Raw genomic sequence first — 16,183 nt, forward strand, 5'->3', positions numbered from 1 at the left:
ATATATATACACATATATATATACACACACAAGCATACTCATACCAAAATAAGGAAGAAATACTTGTAACAATTACAGTCATCATTTCTGTGGCTGGTCATGTGGTCAAAGCTGGTATTTATAACTACCTTCTTCCACTGCCCATTCCATATTTCCTTTGCTCTCAGCAGGTACCTCTGCTGATTGTGGTTCTTTACTTGGTGTGGTGAATGCAAGCTTCATTCCTAAAAACTTTGGCCCATTAGCAGTCCTGCCTGAATTGGGTTGTCACAGTTTTCTGTTGACTTTAATCACAGGGCTTGGTAATACTAAGAGACGTCCCGAGCGTTCTCCAGAAATACTCCTCCTTATGTCCATTGTGTAGTTGCAGCCCATTTTCACCTCAATAATCAGTATCAATTGCCCTAGCCAGCAGTCACATCCTTCTTTGCCTATTGGTTCAGAGGCATAAGGAGCCCAAAGTCGATGGCAATTTCAGCTTCCAGTTCAATGAAATCATCATATGTCTCCTGAATAGAACTAAGATCTCTAGACCAGCAGAGCCTAAGGTTGCAGGGATGGGAAGCAAAAACTTTGCTAGTGGATCATTAGGGATAGTAGTGAGTGGAGCCACCCCCATTTCTACCCTCTGAATCTTGAATCCCTGAATCCTGGCTATGGGAAAAACACCACCTTAGACTGGAGGCTGATTTAGAGCACATTCAGCTTCCTGAAGTGCATTGCCCCAGCCCTGCCAGGTACTGCCCCTAGCTGGCGCTGTAATGGAGTCTTCAAAAGGCCATTCCACCGTTCTATTAAGCCAGCCAGCTGCAGTTTGATGAAAGAGGGCAACAAATTTGAGAAATTTTGAAGCCCTTTGTGTTTTTTAGTATAAATTCTTTCTGTCAGAATGAATGTTATCTAGGTTCAAATTTAGACTATTTAGATTACTGTTTCACTTTGAGGTTATGAGAATTTCTTTTTGACAGTAGTAATTTTATTTGGATTATTTGTTTTCAGTCAGCTTTTTTTAAGTTTGTAATTTTTAAAACATCTGTGAAATTTTAAAACAAATTGTGTTTAATGTCTGGATTATTTGTTTTCAGTCAGCTTTTTTTTTTTTAAGTTTGTAATTTTTAAAACATCTGTGAAATTTTAAAACAAATTGTGTTTAATGTAAATTTCCTTTTCTGCAGGCAACAATCCTTATTCCATGTTCTTGCTGCGTATTCTATTTATAATACGGTGAGTTGGAGCACATCTTTAAGTTTCATTCTGAGGATCAGTGGTACCCTTGGGCATGGCCCACCTAACAAGGCCCTTCTGGGTGCTTTTCTTCATCTCAGGACTCGATGGTCTCCACAGTCTCCTTTGGCTATGTGGAGCTTTGTAAGGCTCCTGTGGTAACCCTAGGGTACCATACTTAGGGCAGAGCTGATTTGAAAGTGGAAAAACTTAGATATGACCACAGTATGCCATCGAATCTCACTTTTCCCCTCTCTCTCCAGATTGTTTTGTTTTGTTACGTTGTGTGTTGTTTGTTTTGTTTTCATCATTAAGCAGATAGAATTGAGAATGGGGATAGCAGAAGCACAGGAAGTTGGTGGCTAGATTAATTTTTGCTTGACTCTTGATAACTCTTCATTGCTTCTAGGAGGTTGCCTTTCAGCATCACATTTAATCTGTTGGGTGAGGTACAAATAGGATAACACTTGCATCCCCAGGAGTAGGCTAAAACCAAACCCTTTGGGAATAGACATGCTGTTCTTAAGGCAGTTACCATTGTTGGGGGAGAAGGTAATTTGGGGAAAAATCAGTTAGTGTTGGCCCTAATGTGAGTGTTAAGTACGTACTTGTTGACTATGTTCCAGAGAGGACAGCCTTTGAACCCTGGAATGTGTCATTTCTATCGCAATTAAAACCTTTAAGTTATAGGAGCAGAAATTCACTTAAACTAGGGAAAGTTAAAAAGGAGTTTATTGGGGCTGGATAACAACAATAAGGAAAAGCTAAATGTTAGGCTAAAACCAAACCCTTTGGGAATAGACATGCTGTTCTTAAGGCAGTTACCATTGTTGGGGGAGAAGGTAATTTGGGGAAAAATCAGTTAGTGTTGGCCCTAATGTGAGTGTTAAGTACGTACTTGTTGACTATGTTCCAGAGAGGACAGCCTTTGAACCCTGGAATGTGTCATTTCTATCGCAATTAAAACCTTTAAGTTATAGGAGCAGAAATTCACTTAAACTAGGGAAAGTTAAAAAGGAGTTTATTAAAGAGATTTCTCATAGAAATGAAGCAGTAGTGGGGCCTCATGGGAATTGGAGCTGGAACATGGGAGCATCAGTGAGAAGGATAGCTACACTTTCTATCTCTCTCACTCTGGGGCCACATTGTTCTGCGACAAAATTATTGTCCCTGGTTGTTCTGTGAACTGTTTATTCTACTGTTTCTCTCTCCAGATTGTCCCCTTTGCCTACTTGCTAGTTATTCTATGGCTAAAATTATGCCAACAGACAGCGTGACCGTGCTGTTCAAGTACATACCCCATCTGATCAGTCTCTCAGGCTTAGTTCAGATTTCCTAGAGAGTGTTTTGTTAGTTAGTGCAACCAATTAACTCTTTCTCTGGAGTCAGGTGTCCTCTTCTGTTCCATCACCTGTGGTCCCTGTGGTGCAAACATGAATCCCGAAGGCCGCATCTTAAGCAGGGACTGTCGGGAGAATGGGTAGTTCTCAGAGAAATGTGTCCACTTAAGGGTCCAGAAATTGAGAGGAGACAAGACAACAAACTGGTGATTGTAGGAGGAGAGAATGGCCAGCATCTGAGCAAAGAAGAGGAATAGTGAGATGAGAATTATACATAAAATGAAGCAAATATTAGCACTCTTTAAAGAAAGTGTAACAGTATGGAACAGAGGACAATAAGAAAAATATAGGTTTAGACTTGGTCTACACTTGTGCACAGTTTTATTCTTTTATAATATGTGGCATAATGCTGGAAAGGTTGTAATATTTATCTCTAGAATTGCCCATTAAATAACGTCTAAGCATTTTCTGATATTTTGTAGATCAATTTTTTCTGTGTACTTATACATGTAATTTGATTTTAAGCTCCCCAGTTTCTGTGTTCTCATTTGCTCTTCAGGAAGTCGGGTACTGTCAGGGGATGAGCCAGATCACAGCTTTACTCCTCATGTATATGAACGAGGAAGATGCCTTCTGGGCCCTGGTCAAACTCTTCTCAGGCCCCAAACATGCCATGCATGGTAAGAAAACCCCACATCTTATTGTAAAGAACAAACAAGAGAGGGATAAAAAAGGGAAATTAAAACAAAATTGTTTTCTTACTTTCCCTCAGTCAAAAGAAACTAATTTGGGTTTGGAAGAATTTAAGAAAAGCTACGTTATTGGGAGAAATAAAGGATGACCTTTGATTAAATCTTTTAGACAGTCATGCAATTATCATTTCAGTGAAATGTTTACCATTGAGTGTATATTGTGATATATAAACTCCTTGTCAAAGAATATTAATGGAGAAATGATACTTAAGTGTTTAACAAAAAAGTTTTATTTCAAGTGTGGTTTTTAGTTCTTTCAGCCATAGCACTGGTTCCATTTTAAATAAAAGGCTGATAACACATTCTGGGCATTTGATTGTTTAATATTTCAAAATTTGCATAATTTTTTGTTTTCAAGTTACCAGGTTATTTTTAATGACCTTTTTCTTATATTTGCCAAGCTATATAATAAACTTTAGTTCAGAGAGTTTGGATGGCAACTTGTTTTGGAAATAAAAATGGCATTTGTTCATATAATGAAAAATTATTTTCCAGTGCCATCCACATGGTAATATCAAATTTAAAACAATTTTAGTAGTAGTTCCTCTAAGAATGGATCATCTAAGTTCAGTGTGTGAATATTTAAGTTTTATGTGGTGGGGAACCTGCCACATATTTTAAGTGTTATTTTAATATTTTATAAGTTAAGTCTCCGTAGACTGTTGTTTATTAAATCTCACAATCTTACCATGCATGTGGTTTTGTGGGGGTATTATTTATATGTGGAGGGGTGTGTGGTGAGGTGCCTGTGTTTACTTCTGTCTACCTCCCTTAGTGTTTCTTGCCAATTATTTCAACAAATATTACCTGCATGATAACTTTCTGAGCATTTTGCACCCCATAAGTAGACTCCAAAAGTAAGATGTATTATTATATTGAGTTGCCGTCCAATGACAATATCATTCAAAAAAGCATCTTAAAGAGAAACAAATCTTCCTTATCAGTCTTTACTTTGCTTTCCTATGGGATGGTGTTGCTGTTCCCTCCTGAAGTACATTAGAATGCTACAATTTAAATGGTATGTCATTATGTGGAAGACTATCCAATTTGAGAAAAGTCATTTATTTTATACCTATTTGGTAGCTTATTCAGCAATCATTGTCAGCAGTGTAATCTAGAAAGTGATATTAATTCTGCCATCCTAACATTTACACTTAGAGTGCAGTTTAGGTCATTATTGGGGGGTAAGTTTGTGCTTAGAGATATTTGTTTCTATGTCTGCCTATGAAATTTTATAACTAGAGGTTACCTTAATTCTTTGCTTTTCCTCTATGAAAGTGGTATCACTTATAAATGCATGGAATCAAAGTTAGGGCAGATTTAAAATACCAAGTCTGGGACATCACTGAAAAATGAGCACTGTTAGGTACCTTAACACCCTTGAGCTGGTTATTACTAAAGGGCATTGGCTTTTTCAAAATCAGACTTTTCTTGAAATTTTCCAATTCCCATTCCTGTCAAATTGACCATGAAAATGACACTGAGAGAGAGATATAGATTTTTTAAAAAATATATAAAACCATTTCACTGGAAAATATTACTAAGAAGGAATAGTATCTCTATCTATCCAATTCCCATTCCTGTCAAATTGACCATGAAAATGACACTGAGAGAGAGATATAGATTTTTAAAAAAATATATAAAACCATTTCACTGGAAAATATTACTAAGAAGGAATAGTATCTCTATCTAAAAATTTTTACACACACCTTAGAAAACTGAGAATGAGTGAAGAAATAGTTCTGGCCTATAGATTGTAAAGCAGTGTTTTCCAGTAGTGTGTTCTTCGGGTTCTTGGAGGAACATAGTTTCATTTTTTGAAAACAGAAAATCTGTGGGGGAAAAATGGATTCTGAGATCAAGTAAGTCTGGGATACTGAGTTAAACAAAGAATAGTAAGTTTAGTTAAGTCTAAAAGACATCTTAGGACCATTAATAAGCTAATATGCATTATGAATATACAAGAAGGGCATGTGTGTGTGTATGTATGTATATATATCAAGGTTAGAATGTTACACTTCCCCTGGATTCTCTGTTAAAAACATAGGACATCTATTAACATCTTTCAGAGTTGTTTTAAGAACCCAGGCTGTAAAATACTAATATGGAGAAATCGTAAGGTCCATTTAGTATATTTCCTTTTTAATGTATTATGTAAAATATCTGAAAGGAAACTCAGGAATACAAATAGATATAAAGTTCAATGAGTTAAATACACAAAATGAATACTAACTTATCATTTATAATTAGTTATCTCCTGGAAATCTTATAGATTATATTGTATAATCGGTTGATAGAAAATATGATTTTTTGATATAACATTGATCGTATAGTACCTGTACGTTTTAGCTGATGTTAAATATAATTATAGAAAGGGTTAAAAAGTGTTAAAAAATTTTTTTTGAAAACATACCAGTGAAATTGTTAGAGTGAATTTGAAAAAAGTAATGAAATATTTGTTATGTAATGTGTTAATAATAAAACAAAATGATAAGTAGTCAAGGTTAGGATAATCTTGAAAAATGGCTTTAGTTTCTGTTTTTTCTTAGCATCTTATTTTCCCTTTTTAATTCAGGAATATTGCCTTCTTTAATATTTTTATAAGGTTATAGGAGATCTTTAGCAAACAAATACAGGCCAAAAGTTCCATTACCCAAAGATTATGTACAATTATTTCCTTGGTGGGGAGGAAAAATATTTTGTTAACTATTAGATGTTTCTTTTTATTTTTGACAGTTACAAATGAAAGAATATGTTGCATTTTTAAATTGAGGGGTTTTGTTGGTATTGTTTATGAAGTATTGTTTGTATGTTTGTATTCTAGGCTTTTTTGTCCAAGGTTTTCCTAAACTCTTGAGGTTTCAAGAACATCATGAAAAAATACTGAATAAATTTCTGTCCAAGCTGAAGCAACACTTGGTAGGTGGATGTGACGCTGATTTACACCTGCCTATACCAAGAATAAAGCTGGAATAATTAAATTCAGTCTTTGATCCTAATTATCTTACAATTTATGGTGTCATCTATTTTATTTAGTATTCAGTTATAACTCCCATTTGTTCAAAGAACATGAGATTTGTAAAATTTAATATTGATGGATTATTGCAGCCCTAATTCATAGATTCAAACTTCTTTGAAATTGATAAATACAAACAATACAGCTTTTAAAGATACGTGATTTCTCAGTTATTTTGGAGGTTTTTTTATTGTACAAAAAGTATTTTAAGGGTCATACAAACTCATTTTTAGTTAACTGTATATATGTTATACTTTAAAACACAGTAGTTTAATAAAACAAAGATAGTTCACTATAAAACATATTAAAAAGAATCTAAATTTATTATAATCATATCATAAGAGGAATTTATTCTTGGGGTGGTTCTGAGAAGTAAAATTTTGGGAGAAAAAGTAAGAATAGAGAAAAAGGCATGAAAAAGATTCATAACGAGATGTTTTTATGTTTAGCTTTGACAGCTACCTCCAACAGCCTTCCCGACTTGTAGTTGTATATTGTCATCTTTTATTTGCTACAATCCAGAAATTGTGAGGTCTTTGTACAGCCTTCCTGACTTGTAGTTGTATATTGTCATCTTTTATTTGCTACAATCCAGAAATTGTGAGGTCTTTGTTTTTTCAGGATTCTCAAGAAATCTACACAAGTTTTTACACAATGAAATGGTTTTTTCAATGTTTTCTTGATCGTGTGAGTATTTATTTACAAAACTCAATCATAAACTTATAAATCTAAGGTGAGAGGAAACTGTTAACCTTATTTCTGTTTTGTTTTGCTTGTAATTATAGACTCCCTTTACACTAAACCTCAGAATATGGGATATCTACATCTTTGAAGGAGAACGAGTTCTTACTGCTATGTCTTACACAATCCTAAAATTACACAAAAGTAAGAAAATGTTTAACTATAAAGACTATATGAAAATCAAGTCTTATTTTAACTCTGATTTCTCATTTCCCACCCTACTTCAAATTCGTTGTCTTTAAGTAGTGGTTTAAAAACAGTTCTTGGGGCCGAGCCCGTGGCGCACTCGGGAGAATGTGGCGCTAGGAGCGCAGCAGCGCTCCCACCACGGGTTCGGATCCTATATAGGGATGACCGGTGCGCTCACTGGCTGAGCGCGGTGCGGCCGGTCTCAAAAAGGACAAAAAACAAAAAACAGTTCTTGAAAATCAGTAGAGAAATTATCTTTAATTGGTGATTTATTTTCATTGGTTCTTTCTCATGACTAGAACCTTAATACATTGCAAAGTTCTTTGATCCTTTTCTCTTTATATCAGTTTCATTTTCACACTTAAGCAGTAGAATGCAGTTTGTTGGTTTCATTAATAATATTATTCTTATTAAGTATTTGTTTCTACTGGGACTCCTTGCTCTTTACATCATGAATCTCAAGTCTGTGATAGGAGAACAGAGAGACCAAAGAAACCAGGTCTCTTAGTTAAAAGAGCTAGAGAGAACCTTTTCTATTAGTTTCCTCCATCTGGGGAAAAAAGCATCCAGCTCCACGCTATAGATGGGAAACTTTCAGATGCATGTGACTTGACTAAATTGTGGCCTCTGGGGCAAGTACAGTCATTGTCAATAGTTGCATAAATTCAGCAAGTTTGTTGGTATTTAAAAAACAAAAACAAAAAACTGAAGACTCTCCTATCTTCAGTTGCAGTATTTCAAGGGCTCTGTGAATTTGGTAGCTATACCTTACTTTCAAATTAAGAAATGAGAGTTTTTCTTCATGAATATGAAGAACCTTTTCATCTTTAAAGTCTCAATTCAACCTCAAAAATTATGTGGCTCCTCTTGTAGCTGTGCAGAGAATAGAATCACTGAAAGCTTTAGAACTTCATACAGTACTTCTATTCTAGGTCATACCACATAGTTCCATATTCCTGGTGTACTGTACTCTCTCATGTTATTTTGAATGATCTGTTCCACTTCCCAACTAAATTATAAGTTAATTGAGTGATGGGGTCACATTTGTAGTTTTTCTGTGCTGTGCATGGTGGTGTTCTAAGTACACTTAGGTACTTTCATGTAAGATTGTTTGGTTGCTTACTTCAAAGCTTGGACTTGAGTGCCAGATTAACCATACTTTAGATAGGAATGAAAACTCCCTTTGAAAGCACCTTTGTATTGTTTATCCTTTTTGAGAAAAGTATTCAGAAGTGTTGTGGTTCATTTCTCTTACACTTAATCCTTGTTTCCCCAACACACAGACTGCAACACTAAAACAGAACAATTGACAGTGAATTGTCTTAGAAGACTCAGGATTCTGTTACATAACCATGTGAAGTCTCTTTCTCTTTCTCCTCCTCCTTCCCCTCTTCTCCCTCCCCCCTGCTTTGTGTCTGCAGTTTGAATTTTTTTCAATAAAGCTAATTTCATAAGTAGAAATAAATCTCACAAATAAAATTAATAATCCATATTGCGGGGGAAATTCTGAAACAGCAGTATATATTTAGACTTAAAAGTGGGTTTGCCTATGACAGTCAAAGCCTCTGTATCAGTCAGAAAAGCCTCATGTCATCCTGGATGGTCTTCCCATGTCTATCATCTCTAAGAAGCTCTTGCTCTGGGTTGATATTAATGCCTAGGTATGGTTATTCTTAAATCAGTGAGAAAGTATTTGGTAGTATTCTCCTCCCCCGACTTTCCCCAGAAGCATGACCTGCTTTTCTCTGTGACTGCTTTAATGTCAGAAAATATTTTTGTCTTACTGAGTTTTAATGATATTTACAATGCCATATATGTTGTATATATCCCCCTTTTTTATTGCCCTTTTTAAAAAAGGACTACACCTGAATAGAATATATTTGGAACCTATAGCAGCTGACTTGATCTTTTTATTTCTCTCATTCTTTCTTAGAGCATCTAATGAAATTGTCTATGGAAGAACTTGTAGAATTTCTTCAGGAGACGCTGGCAAAAGATTTTTTCTTTGAAGATGATTTTGTAATAGAACAACTACAGATTTCTATGGCAGAACTAAAACGGGCAAAATTAGACCTTCCAGAACCTGGTAAGAAATACCCCAACATTTCATATCTAAATTATAATTAAGATTGGAAGACATGGCATGATTAACATGGGCCATTTCTTTTTCAAAGCATAAGTGTTATATTTGTGACAACATAATGTAAATCAGTGTCTTACCAGTTGCTTAAAGCTTTTTTCTTATTCTAAGAAAAAGCAAGTACACATATTAAATTGCATCTCCTAATAGAATAACTGTTCTATTCCTACTTAAATTTAGAAATTTGACTGACAAATAATATTGTTCAACAGAAGTTTAAAACAATGGTGTTTTAAACTCGAATAACAGTAAACACTCTTTACTTTCATCATCTCATTTTATGAACCATATACCATCATAGAGAAAATTAAAACTCCGTTTTATAGATGATGAAACTGATACTTAGATTCTTAACTATGAAGCTACAGAACCACCAAATAGCATTGCTGAGACTAGAGTCCAGTTTTGCTGACTGCTAATCCAGGGCTCTTTGCAGTATGTTACAGTGTAGATAGTATGCTTTATTCACTTATTTCAAAACATTTGTCAGCACCTACTATTAGTTTTTCTGCTATGTGCTGTGCTGGAGGTTTAAAAACTGAAGAGAAAGAGTGTTTCTTGCTCTCGGGGTGCACACAGGAGAGACAGAATTCACACAAATGATAACAAACAGAGTGTGAATCGGGCAGTGATAGAGCAAGACACAGAATCAGTGGGGGAGGATCAGGAAGGGCGGTGGACGATGAGAGGAGAAGGGGAGCGTAGACAGATGTATGCTATCCAGAGAAGAAGCTATGTTTGCCTTTTCCTTTCTTACATTTGTTTCAGTGGATGGGTGTGATAAGAGGCTAGGGAAGTGGAAGGTCATGGGTGAGATAAAAACCTGACTTTTAAAATTTTTTATGCCCTCAGGTAGAGGTGAGTTTGGTATTTCCCAGTCAATGTGTCATCTTAGACATATCTGTACAGAGGTCAGGCAGAAGCACATTCATGGAAAACACAGTTTTTCATTTGGTAAAGACCAAGATGCTCTGCTTTTACTTATTTAACTGAGAGGGGTCTATTGAGTGCTTCTCTGAGGTTTGTTTGGGGTCATCAGGATTCACTAGAAAACAAACGCTCACAGCAGTAACTGAGTGTAGGCATAGGCCTGGTGAAAGCATCACCTTTGCTAAGTGAGGTCAACCCTCTCTTGTTCAGCATAGTAATGTCTGTTTTCTACCAGTTCTTTCCTGTATCAGGAAATGCATTTGGAGCAGCAATTACTATACTCTTGCTACCTTAACATTTATTTTTAAATATCTTGCATACTTTTGAAAAGAGTTGAAGGCAAGTTTTGGTAATAAGACACATAAAGAAAAAATATATATTATAGAACTATTTGAACATGAGATTAAAATTCAAAACCTGTGTAATAGAATGGGACGATGGGGATTTAGCATCAAGCTGGCAGCCAGTACTGACAGAATGCTTTCTATGTACCACATACTACAGGCACTCCCTCGTTTAATCCCTAAAGATATCTCTAAGAAAAGTGCTCATCCTCACCTTATAGATGAGGAATCTTAGTAGTAGTAGTTTGTAAGATCTTTTCACTACGAAATGATAGAATGGGGATGGAAAAAGGGGCAGGAGATACAGGGGAAGGGTAGATAAATAATACCAGAAACACTGGCTAGCTTTTGCTCTGATCGTACTGGCAGTTAAGGTAGGATGTGACAAGGTGGCTCTGCATTTTCTAGCACAATAGTCTGTCTTTTATCTATTTTTCTACTCTTGCAACATTCATTCTCAGGTCTTTTTGCCCCTTGGCCTGCCATTTGTTGTCCTTGTTAAATTATTGTGAACTATATATGGGACATTAAGATAACTAAATGAACATCATAGCAAGAAATTTTCGTGTCACATCTATCCTTTTAAACACATATGAGTAAGTACTTCCTTTTGGCTCCTTGAAAACTACATCAGTTTATCCTCCTACCAGTGATGTATGACAGCGCCTGCTTTTTAGATCCACACAGATACATGGTGTTATTAAATTTTTATTTATTTATTTTTGCTGGATAGAGTATTTCATTGTTGTTTTGATTTTCATTTCCTTAATTTTAAGGGAAGTATTTTTCTTATATACATACCTATTGGGCATTTTTACTTCTTTTTCCATGAAGTTCCCTGTTCATTCTCTGCCCACTTTTCTTTAGTCTCTTCATAAAGTTTGTGGTACATTAAGGAGATTGACCATTTATTGTATGTGTTAGAGATACTTTCCATACAGTTTTTCCCCTTATGGCTTCTTGCTTTTGTGTCTTGTGTAAAGTATTTTGCACATGCTGAATGAAGTTTTTTTAAATTACCCATGTTTCTCTTATAACTTTTATATTTTTATTTTTTTATTCTTAAATCTGTTTTTTAAACAGTTTTATTGAGGTATAATTGAGTGTGATTAAATCTTTAGCTCATCTAGAATTACTTTTCGTTTATGGGATAAGCACTCAGCTTTGCTTCTCTTCCAAACAGCTAACCATTTGGATTAACTGAATCTATTAAATTACGTCTTGGCATTGTATTCTGTTCCATTGATCTCTACTTTTCCAGTTACGAACAGTTAATATCTGTTAAAGCTGATTTCCCCTCATTAGTTTGTATTATTTTGTCAAGTTACAGACAAGAATCTAGTAGTAGTATTGAGATGTAGTATTTTAGTAGGATTGATATTGCATTGAATTTAAGATTTTTGAGAGAAAATTGTTATTTTAAAAATTGGGTTTTTCTAAGTGGAAGGTTTTACTTTCAGTTGCTTGAGTTTAGTAGCCCTCAGTAGAGTTTGTTTTCTTCATATGACTGTCACGCATTTCTTATCTACCCACTCCAACCCCCACTTATGGTAAAACCTGCCTTCAGCAGAGTGTCATCCGATGACTCCAGGCTGACTCCAGGCATGTTGCAGTTTTACCCGCTCACCAAAGTCCCTACGCATGTGGAGGTCACCACTGGGGTGGTCATAGAGCTGCTAAGCAGGGGCCCCACAGAGGACAGCACAGGCAGAGTCAAGGCTGGGGGCTCCTGACTCCCAGGGGGGATAATTTTATCTTTTTTACTGCTATTAAGTTGAGTATTTTCTTCCACTTTTTTTCTAATGATTATGAAAATTAGGGGTACATTTTTTATATTGTTTTTGTAGCCAATATATTTGGTTGATTATTTTAGATATCATATCTTCAACAAATAATAGTAATTTTTTCTCTTTTCAATATTCATTCTTCTTATTCCTTTTTCATCTCAAGAAAGTATCCAACTATTACTGTTTTTCTGAATGTTAAATTGAAGAGGATGTTCAATTTTTTGAAATGCCTTTTGAGCACAAACAAGACAATTATATTTTCTTTCTAGAAACTTTTCATATGGTGAATTTTGTTTACATGTTTCCCAATGGTGAGCCATTGTTGCATTTCTTGGATAAACTTCACTTGGTCGTGATAAATTATTCCTTTATCCTACTGCTGTTTTATACTCATTAATAAATTACTTAACGTTTTTAATTGTTATTTCTAAGTGAGATTTCATTGCAGTTAACTAAAATATCTGTGTATTGTCAAGTTATGATGGCTTCATAATTTGGGAGCTTTTCTTTTTTTGTGTTCTAGAAAATTGTACATAGAATTAAAATTATTTCTTAATGGTTCGGAAATATACTTGTGAAACTGTTTTAATCTGACGTAATTGTTTTGGGAAGAGTTTCTCTGATAACTTTATTCCTTTCTGGTTATTGGTTATTGTATTTTTGTTTGTTTTTTGTTTTTGTCTTCTAAGGTCAATGTGATCATTTATATTTTCCTAGAAAGTTGTACATTTCTAGTGTATTAATGTATTTGCGTAAGGCTTTGCAAAGTAATCTCTTATAGTTCTTTTATCTTTATATTCGTAGTCGTCTATGTTAATAGTTAAAACTATCACACGGGTATATGGGTGTTCATTTGTAATTTTTCTGTATTTTTGATTTTTCATAAGCAAAGTTTAAAAAAAGATGCCAAACCCTAAAAAAAAAAAAAAAAAAAAAACCCAAAACTCCCTCAAATTCAGGCAGTAAAAATTGAAAACTTAAACTGTAGGCAGTGTAAAATATAGCAATGATAAAAATACTACATGTCAAAAAACAGTGGATACAGTGACAGAAAATTTGTGCCTTTTAACATTTATATTAAAAATTACCCCCAAATATGAAATAAAAGAATTAAGCATTCAACTTTATGGAAAAAAGGAAATAAACTAGAAAAATCAGAGTTGACAAATTTAAGAGCTGATTCTTGATACAAGCCAATTAAGGAAGACTAAATTCTGGATAATTTCATCAAGGAGAGGGAGAAAGAACAAATAAAGTGAACACTGAAAAGTTTAAAATCAAAAGTTCAAGTCAACGACTCACTTACATATTTTAAATTGGTGTGAAAAGGCCAACTTGGCCAAATTCTCTTAAATATAAATATGTTAAAATACATAAAATACTAAATACAAGCAGATTCCTTATTGCAAAAAAATGCAGAATTAATCATGTGTTTGATTCTCTTAAACTTTTCCATACTTAATTCTAGATCTTCAGGAATTAAAAGATGTTTTTTCAGACAAATTTTAGGGGTGTTTTCTCAGTCAGTTGAAATATTAGCTAAGACCCTAACTGTCAGGCCTCACTGCTTTTTATCATTGAGAGGTCAGTGCCTGTTGGATGGTTTTTTCACAGTAGTTGAGGTACCTTCGATTATAGTTGCGCACTACCTGCCCCTTCCTTCTCCTCAAGGGAGTCTGCATCTTTTCACCCAGGAGGGTAGGATTTTGCATTTCTTCAGTATTTTACCTTTCCCTTTTACTTTTAGAGATCTTTGAACCTGATGGAATCCTGTGTTCTTTTTTTTGTTTGTTTGTTTCTTGTTTGGCAGGGCCATAATTCTTACATTAACTGGCATTTATTTTAATTTTAAATAGTTTTCATGATTATTCTGCAATCAGTATTATTAGTAGTAGTAGCTTATAGATGAGGAAATTTGGGCTTCCTAGTTAAGTCCCTGCCCAAGGTCATAAAACTATAAGTGATAAAAGTCTCTTGATTGACCCCAGACCTGACTCCAAAGCCAGTGCTGTACATTATACCAAACCGGCTACTACTATTTAAAGTAATTAATTTGCTTTTGAATATGCTTTTTCTCCAAAATGCCCCTAACAGTTCTGCAAATACCTCTGTCCTCATCCATTCTGCTTAGTTTTCACGACTTGGCTTAAGCATTACCACCTTCCTGAAGACTGCTCAGCCAGTCCCTAGCCTCCCCAAACCCATGGAATTTGATCCGCTGTATTTTGTGCCTGAATCTTCCCCCTGCACGTTTCCATCCTCACACTTCTGGTGCTTGTATGTCCTTATTAGGCAGAGTAAATTCCTGAGGACAGCATCTCTGCATCTCCAGCACCTAATACAGTGCCTGCCTTGTAGTAGACATGCAAACGATATTTTTAATGAGTAAACGAAGTTCTAATATATCTTTTAGATGATAAAAGCCTACTGTCTACAAAAGGTTAGCACGAGGCAGTTTTTCGGGGTGACGAGACTGCTCTATACCCTGATTGCACACATACAAACACAAACAAGTCAATTTTATTATATGTTAGTTTCAAAAACTGTTTCACTTTTTGAAGATTTGAGTGGGTTTTCACTTCTGTTTTTATAATGTAAACTGCTGCTATACTCTACAGTTTTTGCGTGTGTGTGAATTGAAACTCTAGGAAACACGAAGTTCAGGTTGTAAAAATTAAATTATTTCACAAATAAATTGAATTAATGTGGCATTAAATATGTTTATAGTGAGAACTGTGTTTAAATAATTGTCTCCTCTCTGCTTCCCCTATCTTTCAAGTTTAATCTGCTGGAAGAAAGTCAAGCCTATAAGCCTAACTACAGTTTTTTTGAACTTTTTAAAAATTTTGTAGCTACAATTTAGAAAGCAAACTGTATTTCTTTTAATCACCATATTGAAGGTTATAATAATATTCAAATTGTGTATTCTTCTGACTAATGGCACATTCAACAGAAATAAAGTCATCTGAGTTTTCAGATATATCTTTGAAATCAGTAATTTGGTGAGAATATTTAAAAACTCCATTGGACTTAATGTCTGATCTGGAAAGGGATAAGATAACTCTTCCCAGAATAGTAGAATAATTTTCGTGACAGCAGTCCCCCACCATTTCTTACTGAAAACTGTAACAGTCAGAGTGCATATATTCTGTTGCTGAAATTTAAAAGTAGAACGATGCTGATGGGAGAGAGCACTCAGAACACTTTGCTGTAATTATGTCTCGTTGGGTGCAGAAAGCTGCTAATGCCTCCAAGGCAGTTCATCTGCAAGTCCTGTAGTTGAGAGTGGCATCCACTGGGTGGTGACAGAGCCCTGAGTACAATCCCAGATGGAGAAGCCTAAAGGCCTTTTGGGGGTCTCTCTCTTTTATCTTTTCAGGGAAGGTTAGAGTGTTCTTTTAAGGGATTTTTTTTTTTTTTTAAGAAAAAAATGTTAAGAAAAAAACTAATAAATATGTTTACTTTTATTCTAAAATGTATCAAGATATATTTCTCTTTTAGGGTCAGATTATTCTCATTGTTAGCACTGACAAAAATACTCACCACTTATGTGACAGAACACTGGTGAAAAATGTCATTAATGTGGTATTTTCTCAAAAGCATCTCCTGTGATATCTGGTAGGAATCGTGGTGCTTCCTTACCCTTTAAAGAGTAGGGCGGTAATTGGACTCTTGTTTTCAGGGGGAAGAAGGGGAAAATAAAATTTTAGGCATGAAGCT

At 34.9% G+C, this 16,183-nt stretch overlaps 1 protein-coding gene across 1 annotated transcript in view; it reads left to right on the forward strand.

Annotated features, from left to right (window-relative positions):
* Positions 1-16,183, forward strand: part of USP6NL (USP6 N-terminal like) — a gene marked incomplete at its 5' end in the record, with an annotated part of 52,769 nt that overhangs the window by 25,836 nt on the left and 10,750 nt on the right. The window contains 6 exons of the mRNA XM_008586997.1: positions 1,176-1,224; positions 3,124-3,244; positions 6,141-6,235; positions 6,954-7,019; positions 7,118-7,217; positions 9,196-9,348. Of these exons, the coding sequence (XP_008585219.1) occupies positions 1,176-1,224; positions 3,124-3,244; positions 6,141-6,235; positions 6,954-7,019; positions 7,118-7,217; positions 9,196-9,348 (584 nt within the window). The remainder of the gene's footprint in view (positions 1-1,175; positions 1,225-3,123; positions 3,245-6,140; positions 6,236-6,953; positions 7,020-7,117; positions 7,218-9,195; positions 9,349-16,183) is intronic.

This window comes from Galeopterus variegatus, unplaced genomic scaffold (assembly GCF_000696425.1).
Source record: "Galeopterus variegatus unplaced genomic scaffold, G_variegatus-3.0.2 Scaffold4209, whole genome shotgun sequence".
Taxonomy (NCBI): Eukaryota; Metazoa; Chordata; class Mammalia; order Dermoptera; family Cynocephalidae; genus Galeopterus; species Galeopterus variegatus.